Genomic DNA, 19906 nt, shown 5'->3' on the forward strand with positions numbered 1-19906 from the left:
GGTGTGGGTATACTTATTGCTCCCCGGCTCGGCACCTGTACGTTGGGGTTCACCCATGTCGACGAGAGGGTAGGCTCCCTCCGCCTTTGGGTGGGGGGACGGGTCCTGACTGTTGTTTGTGCCTATGCACCAAACACCAGTTCAGAGTACCCACCCTTTTTGGAGTCCTTGGAGCGGGTGCTGGAGAGCGCTCCCGCTGGGGACTCCATTGTTCTGCTGGGGGACTTCAATGCTCACGTGGGCAATGACAGTGAGACCTGGAAGGGCGTGATTGGGAGGAACAGCCCCCCCGATCAGAACCCGAGCGGTGTTCTGTTATTGGACTTCTGTGCTCGTCACGGATTGTCCATATCGAACACCATGTTCAAGCATAAGGGTGTCCACACGCGCACTTGGCACCAGGACACCCTAGGTTGCAGTTCGATGATCGACTCTGTGGTCGTGTCATCGGACTTGCGGCCGCATGTCTTGGACACTCAGGTAAAGAGAGAGGCGGAGCTGTCAACTGATCACCACCTGGTGGTGAGTTGGCTCCGATGGTGGGGGAAGATGCCGGTCCGACGTGGCTGGCCCAAACGTATTGTGAGGATCTGCTGGGAACGTCTGGCAGAATTCCCTGTCAGAAGGAGTTTCAACTCCCACCTCCGACAGAACTTTGCTCATGTTCCGGGGGAGGCGGGGGACATCGAGTCCGAGTGGGCCATGTTCCGTGCCTCCATTGCTGAGGTGGCCGACCGGAGCGGTGGCCGTAAGGTGGTCGGTGCCTGTCGTAGCGGCAATCCCCGAACCCGTTGGTGGACATCATTAAAAATGAAGTGAAACAGACAATGATTTTAGTCAATTCTTTTCCAGAATGAGTGCTTAGAGGAGGATGCTATTCATGTGGTACAGCTTGAAGCAGGCATCAGGTGCAGGTGGAGATGGGCCTGGCTCACTTTGGAGGCCAAAACACAAAAAGCAAGGAAATGAGGCAAATTTAATTTTAATCTTAAATTTGTACATGAACATCTACTGGAGCGGTATAAATAAATGTTTTTTCCGCGTGAATAATTTTGTTTTAATTTTGCCTTATTGTACTCTTGAGAGTCTTCCAGATTGCTTAATTTATGTTAAAATCCAAAACATTCTCTGCGGGGGCCCGGGGAATCCCGCCAGACCTCCCCTACAAGGTTTTTTTTTTTTTGGGATCACCTTTTTCATGCCTTTGGTTTGTGATCCCTGCTCTATGTGGGTAGATCATACTAGTACGAACTATGAAGTATGATCAGGGGGTCTCAATCACAGGTCCTAGAAAAAAAAAAATGAAAACCATTTACAAAATATTTCCATTCTATATATAATATTGTAGTTTACATACCTAATGACTAAAATAACAGGAACAGTAGAACGATTGAGTTAAATGTTTGTATTTTTAAATGAAAGCAATGCTTCCATCTTCTGGTAAAACATGCTACGCAAAAATCACGACAATCTCCTCAACAAAAGCTCAAAATACGCTCAACAAAATAGTCCGACAAATTATTTTGTGATGTTTTTTTTGTACAGTCAGATATTAAAATTAATAATCGCAGCAGAATAAAATGTTTTTTCTTTAAATCCACGATCGATTGCTTCGCCTGAGATGCCAACTGTAAACTTCCTGTTGTTGTAGCCAATCAAATCCGTTGACGCAAGCGTAGGTTTTTACCTGTCCAATCATAAGACAGTTCTTAAATGAAGCCGGAACCAGCTGTTTAGACTTGCGTGCAGTCGCTTTGGCGTGTGGCAACGTATTCTGTAGAGGACAGGTCTCTTCATGGACAGAGGTTCTTGTAAAACGAATGGAGAAAATGACTCGGGACATTGTGTGAAAAAGAGGGACACTTCTTAAAAAGTTCAATTTTTTTCTTCTTCAGGGAGCCTGTCATATATACGGACGCCCTCGACAAGCTTATAAAGGTGAGCCGAATCTACAATAACGGTGCGATCATATTGCAGAAGTACACTAGCATTAGCAAAAAAAAACACTCAACCTCTGATACACATGAACAGTGTTATAACATGCGTGTTCGGTTTTTATCACTTAGTCATAAAGGGACTCTCGGGCTAGAAACCATTGAAGCGCTTCCAGGTTCACTCCACCCGTTAATTTGAATCGAGGTCGTTTGGAGCTTCGAGAGGGGGGATTCCCAAAAGGACAAAGCAGGGTTCCACATTAGGAACTTTGAGGGATGTCACCTTCTCGATTTAGCATTCCACTCTATAACAGATTGCAGACTGTAGAGATGGAACAGAGCGATGTAATACAGTACATGCTAGATGTGGCAAATGGATGGTGAACGCGACATCGTTCATAGTTTACCCTAAGAACTAAAGAGATGCAGTCGAAGCTCTGTAGACCAATACAAATACAGGATAGTCTTTTGATTAAAAAAATAAAATAAATAAAATATATGAGTCATGTTGCTAGATTATACAGTAGATTCACCTGGAAATATTGTGAAATAATATTGTTATCAACAATATCAAATAATCATTTTAAAGACCAAGTGTGTCATCTATGGCTTGGAGTTGAAAGACAACTGGAACCTTCATCCATCCATTTTCTATTGCGCTTGTCCTCATTAGGGTCACGGGTGAGCAGGAGCCTATCCCAGCCGATTTCAGGTTAAGGAACAGGACACCCTGGACTGGTCGCCAGTCAATCACAAGGCACATATAAACAAACAACCATTATTTCACCCTCACATTCACACCTATGGGCAATCTTCCATCAAACTAATATGCATGGTATTTGGTACTGGGAGTACCTGGAAGAAAACACAAACTCCGCGGAGGACGACTGGAACCGAGATTCAAAACGATGCATCTCAGAACTGTAAAGTTGTTACTTGTAGTTCTGATGGTCCTCACTTTTTTGTGTTCTTCTCAGCTATGGAAACCTCACCATCAGGCATCCCAAACCCCAGTCCTTCTCCTCCTGCCGCTGCGAGGACAGGCCCTCCCTCTCCACAATCTTGTCCGAAACTCGCAATGCCGCCGCCGCCGTCCTCCTCGACAACCTCATCTCAGCCGGCGCCACGTCTTTATTCCCGCTCCTCTTCGCTCCCCACGCCGACAGCTTCGCCACTCCGCTCGTCCGTCAGAAGCCCCTCTCACCTGGGAAGAGCTCAGCTCAATGCGGCTTCCTCTGCTACTGCTGGAACGTCATCTGGAGCCGCAGTTCCTACCACGCCTGAACCAGGTGACAGTCTTGTCAATGTAGCTTCTGCCCTGTGTGAAATGGTCAGTGTCATTCCTGCTTCGTCATTTGTCTTCAGAGGAAAAACAAAAAAGAACTATTTGCGTAAAGTAATACTCTGTTAACCATAAGCTCCATTTAGAGTGGTCTGCTGTACACATACCTTAATTTCTTGTGTATAATGCGCATTCCCCCCCAAAAAACAATTGGCAAAAGTTAATAGTGCGCATTATACATGGGTATAGGGGGAAATGAAAAAGCTTTCACGTTTTATAAATGGGCGGCACGGTGGCCGACTGGTTAGAGCGTCAGCCTCACAGTTCTGAGGACCCGGGTTCAATCCCCGGCCCCGCCTGTGTGGAGTTTGCATGTTCTCCCCGTGCCTGCGTGGGTTTTCTCCGGGCACTCCGGTTTCCTCCCACATCCCAAAAACATGCATTAATTGGAGACTCTAAATTGCCCGTAGGCATGACTGTGAGTACGAATGGTTGTTTGTTTCTATGTGCCCTGCGATTGGCTGGCAACCAGTTCAGGTTGTACCCCGCCTCCTGCCCGATGACTGCTGGGATAGGCTCTAGCACGCCCGTGACCCTAGTGAGGAGAAGCGGCTCAGAAAATGGATGGATGGATTTTATAAATGTATGCCGCCATCTAGAGGTTATGAAAAAGCTGTACACTTTCATTCCAATGTCACTGCCACCTAGAGGTTATGAAAAAGGTGTACACTTTCATTCGTTACAAAAAAGGTGTAGCCTACACTTTCATTCCAATATGACAGGGGTACGTATGACTGCATATACTGTATGTACAGTTGTGCTCAAAAGTTTACATACCTTGTCAGAATTTGTGAAATATTGTTTTTTCTTAAATATGACTGAACTACAACCATCATTAATTTCTCTTATGGTTATGTTTTGTTTAATGATAATGCTTTTCTGAAATGCTTGACAGTTTAATTTGAATCCCATTAAAATAAAATTAAATGTGTTTCGCCTAGCCCTTCATGTTTTCTTTAAATAATTGTACACATCTTACAAATTCTGCCTGGGTAATCAAACATATGAGCACAATTGTGTTTTCTCATTTACTAAATAAAAGTAAGGCTGTGAGGAAGTATTACATGTTCAAATAAAGTGCTTAACTTTAGAATAATTCCTTGAAAAAATACTTCGTTTTGATCATATGGGTAGAAGCAAAATCATGCATTGTAAAAATGCATTCTACATAGGTAGAAGGGCTTTTCCAGAATTTTGAGGTCAACTTTGGGGGCGCGCATTATACATGGGTGCGCATTATACACAAGAAATTACGATACATGTTCCAGGGCTGTGGCTATCATAAAGCTTTCGTTAACCATATAGGCAATGACGTTATAAGTAAGATTTGAACATTCTTAACTGTCGTACAAGTGTAAATATAAGTTTACCACTGTTAAGATTAAAACACAGTGTCTTGACTTTCATGAGAAGGCGTTAAAGTTGATTGTGTCACAGTTGTGGCCTACATCTCATTTCTTCAACAGTCTCCAGTGTAAAAAGAAGTTATGACAAACAGAAACATTCAAACAGGGGGGCATGGTGGTCGGGAGGTAAGCACATTTGCATCATAGTATAGGCAGTTATATTCTATGGAAACCATTTGTCAGACATTCAATTAAGGTCCTTCTGGAAGTTGTTTTCGAATGTCAGAAATTTTATATACAGTGGCACCCTTACTTACAAGTTTTTTGAGATACGAGCTGTCACTTGACCGATATTTTTTCAGTTGCTTACTTCAAACAGTTAATTGCCATTCCCAGTTGAAGTTTGTACGTTGTGTAATTAAACCAACCACATAACTTTGCCTTATGCCAAAGTCTGCTACCTTAATGCTAACGTACAATGAAAAACGCCACAGATGGGCTAATGAAAGTAGCATTGATGTTGAGGCAACGGATTTTTGAACACACACGGTGCAGAAATACATGTAGACAAACAATATAACAATACTCACAGGCATATATTCTTTAGCCTCTGTGACTCAGTTGTGAAACACTTCTTTGTGCATGTCTGTAAGTTTGTATTCTACTGCCCTCTGTAGGCCAAGGTGCACACTGAGGAAGAAGAACAATGTGGGGCTAAATTAGATTCATGGCATTTCCATTGATTTCAGTGGGGAAAGATTATTTGAGGTACATGTGTTTTGAGTTACGAGCGTGATCACCGAATAAATTAGACTCGTAAGTAAAGACACCACTGTATATGTATTTTTGGTCCAAATGTAAATGTGGTTTACAAGGTAACATTATTATTATTTATTTGATTTATTATGATAACATAATAATATTGCATCTCCTTTCAGAGGAGCCAGACGAGGAGGCCAATCTTGAGGAAGTGGCCGAGAGAGCAAAGACGGGTGACGCTAAAGCGCAGACCAAGGTCAGTGTCAACCAGATGGTGGCCTCACTGTGCCGGGGACATGTTAATGAGAAGGGTCCGGCCGCGGGACAGCTAAAGTGTCCTTGTGTCGCGTGACCGTCCAGATGGGCCGCTTCTTCCTGGCTCTGGCCCAAGAGAGAGACGAGGAGCTGAACAACTGCACCGCGGTCACCTGGCTGGTCCAGGCTGCTAAACAGGGCCGCAAGGATGCCGTGAAGCTGCTGCAACAGTGCTTATTCTCCAGGGAAGGTATTCATGTCCTCTGCAATCACGGTATTCAGTTAGCAACGTGCTGACGTGTACGGTGTGTCCCGATTTCCAGGCATCACTCTCGAGAACTATGAGGAAGTGAAGAAGCTGTGCACAGAAACTCGTTTCGAAAGGGGAGTTCGGAAAGCGGCTCTGCTCATGTACTGGAAGTTGAACCCTGAAAGGAAGAGGTCGGTGACTGTTTCAGAGATGCTGGAGAACGTGGAACACGTTCGCATAGATCAAGGTATGATGTGAGTAGTATAGTTGCTCTAATACAGGGGTGGCCAACTAGTCAGAGACTAAGAGCCACTTTTTTTCCTGTGTTACTGCAAAGAGCCACATACACGGGTACACATGAACATCATCTTTTAATCATGTATGCACGCATACACAGACCTCTGCTCAGCCAGATCTAATGAAAATAACCACACCAACATGATAATATCAGTAATTTTCAACAGTTAACATTTTGTCTCACACACACAAACTCTCAGTTCAAGCAAGTCCACAAACAATAAAAGAATAATTTTCAATAACATCTTTCTCTTACTATGCTGCTTAGTGAGACTTCTGGCATTCCTTATCTTGAACAATCCTCTTCAAATCTGGCTTGTATTCTGTTGTTGCCACTCTAAGCAATTCTTTCAAATGAGTGTCAGTCAGAAGAGATCGATGCTTTGATTTCACATGTTTCAGGGTAGAAAACACAGACTCGCAGACGTACGTTGACCCAAACATGGACAGTATCTTAAGCGCAGCTCGTTTGATGTTGGGGTATTTTTCAATTGGCACACTTTTCCAGAACTCAACGGTCCCTTCCCTTAAAACAGTTTTCAGTTGATCCTCCTCACAAAGGTCGATCATCTCCAACTCAGCCGCAGCCTCATCTGTGACGAGCGGGGCTTTCAAACAGTCTGGCTTCCAAGCCAGCTGATATGATGCAAGCGTTACGGTCTCTGAGTGTTTTGTAATTTTTTTGAAAAACTGCACCTGCTTTTCAAAGCGACCAACTTGTTCTTGCGAAGTTCAGTCCCTTTTGGAAATTCCTGTTCGATGTTAGGGTGGAGTGAGCTGAAGATTTGAAGCTTTGAAATGCGCTAATGCTGCGTGACATATAAGGCAGATCGGCTTGCCATTACGTTTAACAAAAAAATATAAACTCTCCCACTCTGGCAAAAACGTCCTGTGTTCTTCTTCATATTTTCGTTTGGATGTGCTTTTTTTCCCTGCCATTTCAAGAGGTAACTTGTCGGAAATTGTTTACAACACAAATGATGTCACACCAAAGATTCTCTCGTCGCTCGTTTGACGTCACTCAAACAGGCTTACATGGTCAGTGTGCCATCTAGCTGTAGGGGAGTGAATGACAGCGCCAGCCAAGAATTTTTGACGCATGTCATGTTACAGCTCCTGAAGAGCCGCATGAAACTAGTTAAAGAGCCGCATGAGGCTCGCGAGCCGCGGGTTGGCCACCCCTGCTCTAATAGGAGACCCAATATAAGAGCAGAGCTGAGGGATGTCGGTTATCTTATTCGGCTACACGAGAGGGTGAAAATATAACAAACGGTTCTCAGTATGAGGCAGTGCAGTTTTGCACCACTGAAAACGGCAACCACAATTATAAACAAATTGTTAACGCTGTGACATCCATCCATCCATCCATTTTCTATACTGCTTGTCCTAATTTTTGGTGTAGGTGAGCTGACTTTGGGTGAGAGGCATGTACTATTCACGTTCACACCCATGGACAATTTAAGGTCTTTAATTAACCTGACATGCATATTTTTGGAATGTGGGAGGAAACCGGAGAACCCGGAGAAAACAGCACAGAAGGAACATGCAAACTCCATACAGGAGGGTCTGAGCGGAGATTCAAACCCAGTACTTTACAGGTGTGAGGCAGGTGTGCTAACCACTAGGTTACTGTGCAGTCCACCACTCTGACAGTGTTAATCAGGACGAAGCATCGATATCTATTAGAGCTATACAATATTAGATCAATTTAATACAGCTCTTATTAGATTGAGATTTGTTTACACTTCTATCAAACATAATGCGTTCATAGGGGTGATTTTGACCCTGTTGTGCTATTTTCCTCCCTTTCCAGACAAACGAGTCTCTCAAGGCCCACTGAACAGCTCTGCTAAGAAACAGAGGAGAGTTCTGGAGGCAATGGTGACCAGCGAGTGTAAGGCGGATCGCCAATATGACTATTTAGGCTCTGCTGAAACCACAGAATGAGAGCCCATAGATAGATAGTAGATAATTTAACTTGCAAATATTATAAACAAGGTATTCAGCAGTAATACACGGTTTGGGTGGTTTGTGCAGCCATCTCTGACGTCGGGATGGATGAATTTGTCGAGATGACAAAGAAGTACGCTCAGGGAATGGTGCCGCCCCCCGCAGTGGCGGGCATGTCAGGGAGCGACGACGATGTCGACGACGTGGTGGTGAGGAATCCAGATGAGCTGCCCCTACACCAAAAGGTAGGCGCATCACAGTCGGGGATGGAAAACTCGCACGACAGTGACCCGACTTCTCTGTGTCTGTCCCGTCACCAGCTGCTGAAGTTCCCGCTTCACGCTCTGCTGGAGATCAAGGAGCACCTCATCGACTGGGCGTCGCGGGCGGGCATGCAGTGGCTCAGCGCCCTCATCCCCACGCACCACGTCAATGCGCTCATCTTCTTCTTCATCATCTCCAACCTTACCATAGAGTTCTTCCTCTTCCTCATTCCTCTGCTGGTTTTCCACCTCTCCTTCTTCTCCATGGTCATCTGCACACTGCGGGTATTCCAGGTCAGACCATCATTTCCGACTTGAGGCCTACTCATCTGTGGAGTCAAAACACATCTCTACACATCCTTTCCCCCCTGATAGAATTCCAAAGCTTGGGAAAACGTCCGGGCTCTGACCGACCTGCTGACTCACTTTGAGCCTGGTCTCGATGTGGAACAAGCCGAGACCAACTTTGGATGGACACACTTGGAGCCCTATTTGTAAGGATAGCTTATTTCAATTATGGAATGACTGATTGATGAGCTCAGCTCTTGCTGTTGTTTTTATTGTATTTTATTAGACTGTGAACCTCAGAATAAAGGGCTACCATTAAGAAAAATGTACTGTGAAATGTAATCACATTACATTGTAATTTGTACTGATTTTTCAGGATATTCACCTGTTTTAGTGGATTGACAAGAAAATACTTTTTTATTTTTTTTATTTTTTTACCTCAGATACTTCTTGCTCTCCGTGGTCTTCGTAGTGTTCTCCTTCCCGGTGGCCGACAAGTCGTGGATCCCGTGCTCCGAGCTGGCCGCGGTGGCTCTCTTCTTCACCGTCACAGCCTTCCTCAGCCTCCACGCCTCCGCCAAGTTGTTTGCCCGCAGAGCTCTGCTCACGGAAGTACTCTCGGGGGCCTGCTCCCTCGCTTACCTGCTGCCGGACTCACTGTGGGTGCTCAGGATTTTCGGAAGGACGTTAGTCTCGGTGCCTCTGGGCGACATCGTGGCACTGAACTTTGGGGTACCATGCGCCCTTTACGGCCACCTGGTCTACCTCCTGTTCCGCATGGCCCAGTTGCGGGGCTTCAAGGGGACTTACCTGTGCCTGGTGCCGTATCTGGTTTGCTTCACGTGGTGTGAACTCTGCTTGGTGTTCCTCAGTAACGCCACCGCCATCGGCCTCATACGAACCTGTGCAGGCTACTTCCTCTTCCTCTTCGCCCTGCCCATTCTCTCCCTGGGCCTGGCCGCGATGCTCATCATCCAGCTCCTGCAGTGGTTTGTCGCTCTGGAGATCACCAAAATGGCAGTCACGCTGATCGTGTGCTTCGTGCCGGTCGTTTTGAGGCTTTGGACCCGCTTCAGCCTGAACCCCATTGTGGTATTTCGCTCTCTATCTAGGAGCAGCATCGTTAAACTCATCCTGGTGTGGCTCAGCGCCGTGCTGCTCTTCTGTTGGATGTACGTGTACAGGTCGGAGGGCATGAAGGTGTACAACTCCACCCTCACGTGGCCAGAGTACAGCAACATGTGCGGCCCGTTGGCGTGGAAGGAGTCCAACATGGCCCAAACTCAGATCCTCTGCTCGCACCTCGAAGGCCACAGGGTCACCTGGACGGGACGCTTCAAATACGTGCGTGTGACAGATATCGAGAACGGGGCGCAGTCTGTCATCAACCTGCTTCCTGTGTTCGTTGGGAATTGGATGCGTTGTCTGTACGGTCAGCCGTATCCTGCGTGCGACAGGACGCAAACCCCGCCGGTGGGCCCTCACCCTTTCCTGTCCCCGCTGCTCCAAGACCCCCTCTGTAAACTCAAACAACTCACCAAGCACGAATGCCACGTGAAGTGCTTTGACCGCTACAAGTTCGAAGTCACCATGGGCATGCCGCAAGAGAGGAAGACCAAGAACGGGACTGTCGTGGAGGACGAAGACGCCACCAAGGACATCGTCCTGCGCGCCAGCAACGAGTTCAAGTCAGTGCTGTTGCACTTGAACACGGGAAGCATGGTAGAGTTCAGCACCATTCTAGAGGGACGTCTGGGCTCCAAGTGGCCTGTTTTCGAGCTGAAAGCCATTCACTGCTTGTCATGCGGCAATGCCCGCCTGCCCAGCAGCAGACAGTACAAGATCGAACACGACTGGAGGCGCACGGTCCAGAGTGCCCTGCAGTTTGGCTTCGACTTCTTCTTCAACCCCTTCCTGACCGCGCGAATACGCCAACTCCCTGACACCGAAACCGATACTGTGATAGAAGTGACAGGGTCATAGGTGTGACTTCATTCTTTTGGCTTTTGAACTAAACTTTTTTGAGAATACAGACACTACTTGCTAAAAGTTAGGAATATTCAGCTTTGGGTGAAATTTCAGAATGAAGCTAAAATGCACTGCAGTGTTCCTCCACATATTCGCTACTCCTGGATTCTCCTATTTGTGTGTTGTTGTTGTTTTTTTTTTTTTCCATATCCTCCTCCATTATTCCCTGAAAAGCTTGCTGTGTTGGTACTGATGCCAAAGCCCATTTGTAATATATAAACATTACAGCCATCATTTTGCCTAGGAACTACAGTAGTGCCTTGAGATGTGAGTGCCTTGACTCATGTTTTGTCTTGAGATAAAAGCAACGTTTAGATACGAATTCTCTTCAGACCTCCAAAATTAGATGACGGCAGCACATTTCACAACATTGGGCAACCATCAATTGACACTGGTTTCCTTGCAGTGGATGGACAATATCAGTTGGGAGCAGTAATGCAGCATTAAGTTGGGTTTGCCAACTGCCAACTTGACCCCACAGGAGAAGGAAGACAGTACATTAGGTACAGTCGTTTTGTGCTCACGTTTTTGCAGGTTATATGGATAGCAAATGTAATTACTGTGCGTTTTTATACAATAAAAATACTGTTAGGTGCAGTTTTTCTTCGGACAAAACACATTTTGTTTGGTCTTTGAGCTGCTGGAACAGAATACTTGCATTTACATTCATATCAATGGGGAAAGATTTCAGATAAGAGTGTTTTGCGATACGAGTGCGGTCAATGAGCGAATTAAACTCTTATCTCAAGGCACCACTATGTTGAAGTGAGTTAAGAAGTTTGGGTAGTGCTTCGCTGGCATCTTGTGGTATCTTGGTGCCAAGGAACTATGTTGAAGTAAATTGAGCTTCATGTAGTGCTTTGCCGCCATATTGTGGAACCTATAGACAGTTATAAACCTGTGGGATTCAGCAATTTGTGCAAAAAGTATTGAAACATTGAATTGTTGGAAGTGCATTCAAATGCTTACAGGAGGTCAAATTTAGGTTATAGTGCATTTTAAGTTCATCCTGAAATTTTCACCTGGAAAACTTTTGTGAGTAGTGTTTCCCATGTTTTCAAAGGTGAACACTAAAAGTAAGACACCACCAAAGTCTCTGTATTTGCGCTTACTTTTGGTGAACAAGTTTTCATCCTTTGTAAGATAAACAAACATGCTCACTGCACAATGTATTTCAACCCATTTGTGGACAGCTGAAAATGACTTTGTTGCCACACTGTCATGTGATGGGAACATTGGCAAGTTGTTTTCAAGTGCCTTCATCACATTTTAAATACACTAAATATTTCTGGGATCCTTTTCATTTCAAAAGTTATTATTCCAGTTATTTATTCTGCCTTCTGTTCCTCCTGCATCTGTGTTTATGAACCTGCTGTGCAGGAATCAAATGTTATCAGCCCCTGCGTGAGGTTTAAATTGGGAGCAGAAGTTTTCTTGTGACCCATAAAAATGAGAGAAAACACCTTGTATTAAGTACACAAAGAATTGTCAAGCTTTACCAATAATTGTCAAGCTTTACCAATAATTGAGTAACCCTGATTAGAATTTGATGAACTCATTAAAATATAGAGTTGTGTATTTTTGTTTTATTTTTGGACTATTGAAATATCCTTATTAGCATGTGCTTTAAATTCGGAGTGAGTGGGGTTATAAAGATATTTGGATGTAAATAATATATTGTTTTGCAACATGAGGTAGTGTCCAAGCCTACAGAAAGAATAAACGCACCAATACAGGGCATTTTGGTAACAATGGATGCGATTGTTGAAATCTTTATTGCCCCCCCCCCCCCAAAAAAAAAAAAAAAACACACACATCAGCATTGTTCATACCTAACGTACGCAACAGATTTGCCATCAACATACTTGAGCACAGAAATATGCAAAAATCGACATTAGTTTGGTCAGCACATGGAAAAAACTGGATTGTTTTTTTTTTAATTCAAAAAGTGAACTAAAAGAATAAATTGTTCTCTAAAAATAAACAATTCTGCACATTAGCAAAGTAATCAGTGAGGAAAGCTGACGAGATGAAAGGTGCATCTCTCTGCTGTCGCTTTGGAGGCAATCATCTTGTAATTGTAAATTACTGAGTCCACAGTTGGTTTATGGATGGGAAAAAAAAAGACAACCCAAAACTCAAAACATGTCCAAAAAGAGGGTTGATAAACACAGACACCATTTAAGCCCTTCCCCCCCCCACCCCACTTTTAGAGTATAACAATAACCTAAAACATTTCCCATTTGTATTGTTCTCCTTTACACTGGGTGGATTCCTGTAAAGCTTCATTCCAACTGGTACATGTAAGCGTATGAACCGAACAGTAAACATGCGTTAGCATCCGTAGACGCAAAGGTAAAGAGAGTTCGGTCATCAGTGGGTTCTTCATGCTGTGAGCATTTTGTACAGCTGGGTCAAAATGATTAAGAAGGCAGCCAAGTCAGTCAGTCTGCAGAAGGCTAAATCTGTTTGACATGTAGCATATTCTTGCTTAATTGCTGATTTTATTTTGAAAAAACACTTTTTTTTTGCTTGTATTAAAGTAGCACAAAATGCAGCTGCAGACCAGAAGCAGAATCTGTGAGGAGATCTGCAAACGTGTGGAGAAGCCAGGATTCTGCTTCTGTCTGAAGGAATGTGAGTCTCTCCTGAACCAGAGAGATCTTGGTCAAGAGGGACGTCTAGTAACCATCATCATGATTAGATTATTACTAAGAAGGGACAAAAACGGAAATGGAGGAGATGACTTCAAATTAAAGATACGACCAGTAACATCAATGCCCCATTTATCATCACTGGTGCTGGTAGACACAAATGGTTTGAACTGGAGTACATCCATAGCTAAAAGAGAGGAGGATGACCATGTAAACAACTCTGAGGTTTCTACTCCTCAGAGGCTGAATTGTGGCAATCAACTCACCGACTTTCACTTCCATGATCCCATCCTGGCCTACTTGAGGTCATTTCACTTGTTCGAGGTTGATGAGATGAGCATGTTTGTATGTGAAATGGTATGGTGACCTGTCTCTTTAGGCTTCATCCTGTGAGTGTGTATGTTTGCGTTCATTCTGGCATAGTTGCATCTCGACCCGCGCTCACGAGTGCATCTCCGAGTTGAGTTTGTCCTGGAAGATGTACAAGTTGTTGGTGGCGGCGATGGCGATGATGTTCTCCGCTGGGTGCCAGGCTGTGTGTAGGATCTTCTTGGTGAAGTCCAGGCTGTCCACGCTGATGTCGTCCTTGCGGCGCTTGCCCCCGGCGGCGCACACTCTACGTGGCTTGAGCACGGCCCGGGGTTTGCTGCTCTCCCGGGATGCTTCTAAGGTCACGTCGCGCTTGGTGTTGCGATCGAACATACGGAAGAAGTTGTTGTAGGCTCCGGTCATGATAACGCTACAACACACACAAGAGGAGTGGAGGGATCCAGTTACTGGCAGAACACTCAAATGTGTTTTCACATTCCATTTTAATATGATGACGCTAGTGTGAATGATGTAGTGGTTCATGTAGATGAATTTCATGCAGGTGCTGTGTGATCAGCTCCCACTTGATGTTCTATGGATGGATGAAGGTTTAAAATATTTGTGTGGTTGGGTAATGGTTGGTGGGATGGGGACATTTTGGCCTGAGCAAGCTGAAAAAAATATCCATCCATTTTCTACCGCTTATCCGGGTCGGGTGGCGGGGGCAGTAGCTTTAGCAGGGACGCCCAGACTTCCCTCTCCCCAGCCACTTCATCCAGCTCTTCCGGGGTGATCCTGAGGCGTTCCCAGGCCAGCCGAAGGACGTAGTCTCTCCAGCGTGTCCTGGGTCGTCCCCGGGGTCTCCTCCCGGTGGGACGTGCCTGGAACACCTCACCAGGGAGGCGTCCGGGAGGGATCCGAATCAGATGCCCCAGCCACCTCATCTGGCTCCTCTCGATGTGGAGGAGCAGCGACTCTACTCTGAGATCCTCCCGGATGACCGAGTTTCTCACCCTATCACTAAGGGAGAGCCCGGACACCACCCTGCGGATGAAACTCATTTCGGCCGCTTGTATCCGGGATCTTGTTCTTCCGGTCACGAGCTGAGGTGAGGGTAGGAACGTAGCTTGACCAGTAAATTGAGAGCTTCGCCTTTCGGCTTAGCTCCTTCGTTACCACAACAGACCGATACAAAGTCCGCATCACTGCAGACGCTGAACCGATCCACCTGTCGAGCTCCCGTTCCATTCTTCCCTCACTCGTGAACAAGACCCCAAGATACTTGAACTCCTCCACTTTGGTCAGGATCTCATCCCCGACCTGGAGAGGGCATGCCACCCTTTTCCGACTGAGGACCATGGTCTCAGATTTGGAGGTGCTGATTCTCATCCCAGCCGCTTCACACTCGGCTGCGAACTGCGCCAGTGAGAGTTGGAGGTCACGGCTTGATGAAGCCAACAGAACCACATCATCTGCAAAAAGCAGAGATGCAATACAGAGGCCACCAAACCGGACCCCCTATACGCCTCGGCTGCGCCTAGAAATTCTGTCCATAAAAGTTATGAACAGAATCGGTGACAAAGGGAAGCCTTGGCGGAGTCCAACCCTCACCGGGAACGAGTCCGACTTACTGCCGGATATGCGGACGAAACTCTGACTCCGTACAGGGACCGAACAGCCCGTATCAGGGGGTTCGGTACCCAATACTCCCGAAGCAACCTCCACAGGACTCCCCGAGGGACACGGTCGAACGCCTTCTCCAAGTCCACAAAACACATGTAGACTGGTTGGGCGAACTCCCATGGACCCTCGAGGACCCTGCCGAGGGTGTAGAGTTGGTCCACTGTTCCACGGCCAGGACAAAAACCACACTGCTCCTCCTGAATCTGAGATTCGACTTCCCGACGGACCCTCCTCTCCAGCACCCCTGAATAGACCTTACCAGGGAGGCTGAGGAGTGTGATCCCCCTGTAGTTGGAACACACCCTTCTTAAAAAGGGGGACCACCACCCCAATCTGCCAATCCAGAGGCACTGTCCCCGATGTCCACGTGATGTTGCAGAGGCGTGTCAACCAGGACAGCCCCACAACATCCAGAGCCTTTAGGAACTCCGGGCGAATCTTATCCACCCCCGGGGCCCTGCCACCGAGGAGCTTTTAAACTACCTCAGTGACCTCAAAGCCAGAGATAGGAGAGCCCACCTCAGAGAACCCACACTTTGCTTCCTCATGGGAAGGCGTGTCGGTGGAATTGAGGAGGTCTTCGAAGTATTCTCCCCACCGACTCACAACGTCCCGAGTCGAGGTCAGCAGCGCCTCATCCCCAATATACACTGTGTTGGTGGTCCACTGCTTTCCTCTCCTGAGACGCCGGATGATGGACCAGAATTTCCTCGAAGCCGTCCGGAAGTCTTTCTCCATGGCATCACCGAACTCCTCCCATACCTGAGTTTTTGCTTCAGCGACCACCAGAGCTGCATTCCGCTTGGCCAGCCGGTACCCATCAGGTGCCTCAGGAGTCCCACAGGCCAAAAAGGCCCGATAAGACTCCTTCTTCAGCTTGACGGCATCCCTCACCGTTGGTGTCCACCAACGGGTTCAGAGATTGCCGCCACGACAGCCACAGACCACCTTACGGCCACAGCTCCGGTCGGCCGCCTCAGCAATGGAGGCGCGGAGCATGGTCCACTCGGACTCGATGTCCCCCGCTTCCCCCGGAACATGAGCAAAGTTCTGTCGGAGGTGGGAGTTGAAACTCCTTCTGACAGGGGATTTCGCCAGACGTTCCCAGCAGACCCTCACAATACGTTTGGGCCTGCCACGTCGGACCGGCATCTTCCCCCACCATCGGAGCCAACTCAGTTGACAGCTCCGACCCTCTCTTTATCCGAGTGTCGAAGACATGCGGCCGCGAGTCCGATGACACAACCACAAAGTCGATCATCGAACTGCGACCTAGGGTGTCCTGGTGCCAAGTGCATGTGTGGACACCCTTATGCTTGAACATGGTGTTCGTTATGGACAATCCGTGACGATCACAGAAGTCCAATAACAGAACACCGCTCGGGTTCTGATCGGGGGGGCCGTTTCTCCCAATCACGCCCTTCCAGGTCTCACTGTCATTGCCCACGTGAGCATTGAAGTCCCCCAGCAGAACGATGGAGTCCCCAGCGGGAGTGCTCTCCAGCACCCCCTCCAAGGACTCCAAAAAGGGTGGGTACTCTGAACTGCTGTTTGGTGCATAGGCACAAACAACAGTCAGGACCCGTTCCCCCACCCGAAGGCGGAGGGAGGCTACCCTCTCGTCGACCGGGGTGAACCCCAACGTACAGGCGCTGAGCTGGGGAGCAATAAGTATACCCATACCTGCTTGACAGTAAACTTCAACTAGGAGTAGCAATAAACAGCTTGAAGCCTCTTTATTAAAGATTGGTTCACTATGTGCAAAACTGCTGCTTGTTGTAAAGTGAGTTGAGTTCACTGCCAGTTTACAGCACTCTTATCTCAAAATTTGCTCGCAAGTCAAACAAAAAAAAATTTATAAAATAAAACCTGCCAAACGACCGAAGTCAGGCCACTTGTATCTCAAGGCACCACTGTATTGTGTTCTTGTAGCGCATCTGCCTAATAAGGTTAATAGGTCTAATTCTCTTTCATACATCTATAATACACTTCCAGTACATTTTTCATATGGTGCAAAATTATCAAACAGAAGTAGTGACTGCGCTTTGGCTATGAGGTTATAAAAATGAAAGACAGACCTGTCCGAGCCATTCCAGGCGCACTCAAACTTGTCGAAGATGCAGTCGTTTTCATAAAGGGAGCACAACTTGCTGCGGAGGTAATCATGAACCTGGAGGAGTACACAGATAAAAAGTGAATCTAAAGCACATCTGCTTCACTTGGCTATTGACTGAAAGTAAACTAAAAATAGAAGATAGAGTGGAGGGCACACACACACACGCACACAATGGCAGGAAACATTCATTGTGCATAGTTGTAACACTAACCTCTCAGAAGGAATCGCTAATAAGACAACACCCGCCCTCAGCAATATGCACCAAGTGTACATTTTAATCTAAAACTCCATTAACATCCTGCTATTATCACACACCAAGGCCATGGTAATCGAGACACGTGCGCACACACACACACACACACACACACACACTTACTGACTAATAATTTCTCCCCCCCCTGTGATTTCATACAACCTGCCTGCATCAGCAGTGTGTGTCCACTCTGAGGGGCTGAAATGTACACCTTCTCTTGCCACTATGCTCTGCAATCAGCCCTGTTCTGCATCCAGTCAGCAGATAATAGTCATCTTCCCTTCAATAAACAGTTAAGATGAGGTAGCATTTATTGCTGTACTGTATATCAAACCTAGTAACGCTTTTGTTTTCCTCCCAAGGGTCCCTGCCAACTGTGTCAACTGGGGTTTAATTTATATTCTTGTGCATGTCTCCCTAAAAGTCAATTTTGTGTTTTATTTCTAAATACATTAAATATGTTTGAAGATAAGTGCTGAAAATGTGCAAAGACTGTTTAACATCTCAGCTGGTCAGATATTTTGGGCGGGGCTAAATACTAGCCCCGTGACGACAGCAGGCTGGGGCGTGTACTTTCTGGCATGACTTCCCTCCAAGCGCCCCCTTATTCCATGCAGTGGCCATTCGGCATAATTGCCACTTCCTTATTCATAATAACTTGACCCAGTTCTACTAGGATAGGATGCAGTTAGCCATCAACCTATGCCAACAACTTGAACAAATAAATCTTCTCTTAAGTGTAATGTGTTTTGTGTTATTTGGGCTAGTGTCTCTACCGTCTGGCCCAACATTTGTTGTGTAGCAAGGCAGCGGCGATCCCCGACCCCGGCTCCTTGCCAGCCTGACAGTGGTGGCAACGGTGTTAGGGTTGTCAGCCACGATGTTGCGGGGTGAGGAGGAGGGGGGAAATAAGAGTTTAGGCTTGTCTGTGAGCTACAGTTTATTTCAGGCTAAACAGAGATTTCGGGAAGAGAATCCGCATTTATTAGAGCGTCCTCCATTTTCAGTATCAGAATCATCTTTATTTGCCAAGTATGTCCAAAAAACAAACAAGGAATTTGTCTCCGGTAGTTGGAGCCGCTCTAGTACGACAACAGACAGTCAATTGACAGAGAATACTTTTGAGACAAAAAGACATCGACAAAAACAGTCACTGAGCAATAAAGGGTTGCTAGTTAACTGGTAATGCCGGTACAATTATTATTTTTTTTTACAGTACAGTACAAGTCCACCAAAATAGCACTCAGAAATCACTCTGCCAGCCTGTCTCCCCATTGGAGGAGCTTTTTGACATCATGCCGTCAAACGCTCCAGAATAGAACACTCTTCTATTCCGCTCTGCGTCACGTCAAAGCGCGCTGACGTCCCCTCAACACACACGTAATGAATGGGAAAGTTGAGGGCTTCGCCAAGTGCAGTGTGAAAAGGCCTTATTCTATTCTATTGGTATACAGGGCAGGTTAAATGGACCTTCCCCATTTCCTTCAGTCACCTCGCTACAGGTACTACAATCTTTCTGCCACATTGTAAAAGTCTTCCTCTCATTTCCTCTCCTCGCCAACTCCTCAGCCCTCTTTCCCTCCCTTTCTTCCTCCTTCGTGCTGCATTGCAGATCTAGGTATCAGGCACTTCTTCCTGTTAATCTTCATGAGACTGTAAATAGCTCCTCATCGACTTCATGTGCCCCCACACACTCAGACACACAAACACAGATGCCCTTGGAGGGAGTTGTGACCACACATTAAAAACCAAAAGGTTTCCTTTTGGAGATGTAATGAGACAGCATTTAGAAAAGACCAGACATGGCTTGATTGCACAATTTGCACATGTACAGTGGGTACGGAAAGTATTCAGACCCCCTTAAATTTTTCACTCTTTGTTATATTGCAGCCATTTGCTAAAATTAAGTTCATTCCCCCCCCCCTCATTAATGTACACACAGCACCCCATATTGACAGAAAAACTGAGTTGTTGAAAGTTTTGCACATTTATTAAAAAATTAAAACTGAAATATCACACAGCCATAAGTATTCAGACACTTTGCTCAGTATTTAGTAGAAGCACCCTTTCGAGCTACGTTGGAACTTTGGTGGACAGCCATTTTCAGGTCTCTCCAGAGATGCTCAATTGGGTTTAAGTCAAGGCTCTGGCTGGCCCATTCAAGAACAGTCACGGAGTT

The 19906-nt window shown here is 46.2% G+C and overlaps 2 protein-coding genes across 5 annotated transcripts in view; one reads left to right on the plus strand and one right to left on the minus strand.

Annotated features, from left to right (window-relative positions):
* The first annotated feature begins 1714 nt into the window (after positions 1-1714).
* Positions 1715-12466, plus strand: wfs1b (Wolfram syndrome 1b (wolframin)). Of its 2 annotated transcripts, XM_061788725.1 has the most exons (10): positions 1715-1938; positions 2912-3223; positions 5561-5637; positions 5742-5886; positions 5960-6133; positions 7997-8077; positions 8221-8378; positions 8454-8690; positions 8772-8890; positions 9128-12466. In XM_061788725.1, the coding sequence occupies exons 2-10, from the start codon at positions 2914-2916 to the stop codon at positions 10665-10667; spliced, it is 2841 nt and encodes a 946-aa protein (XP_061644709.1). In that variant the 5' UTR covers positions 1715-1938; positions 2912-2913; the 3' UTR covers positions 10668-12466. The 2 variants fall into 2 exon arrangements, with proteins under 2 accessions (XP_061644709.1, XP_061644708.1); XM_061788724.1 differs by having other exon boundaries at positions 8221-8690.
* A 47-nt stretch (positions 12467-12513) lies between these two features.
* LOC133485279 (serine/threonine-protein phosphatase 2A 55 kDa regulatory subunit B gamma isoform) overlaps positions 12514-19906 on the minus strand; it is a 59979-nt gene continuing 52586 nt past the window's right edge. For 2 of the 3 annotated variants that reach the window (XM_061788737.1, XM_061788736.1), the window contains exons 10-11: positions 17437-17528; positions 12514-14105 (exon numbers count right to left, since the gene is read on the minus strand). In XM_061788737.1, the coding sequence (XP_061644721.1) occupies positions 13808-14105; positions 17437-17528 (390 nt within the window). In that variant the 3' untranslated portion in view covers positions 12514-13807. The remainder of the gene's footprint in view (positions 14106-17436; positions 17529-19906) is intronic. The other variant, XM_061788738.1, reaches the window with a different exon arrangement.

The sequence above is a fragment of the Phyllopteryx taeniolatus genome, chromosome 10 (assembly GCF_024500385.1).
Source record: "Phyllopteryx taeniolatus isolate TA_2022b chromosome 10, UOR_Ptae_1.2, whole genome shotgun sequence".
NCBI classification, from domain to species: Eukaryota; Metazoa; Chordata; class Actinopteri; order Syngnathiformes; family Syngnathidae; genus Phyllopteryx; species Phyllopteryx taeniolatus.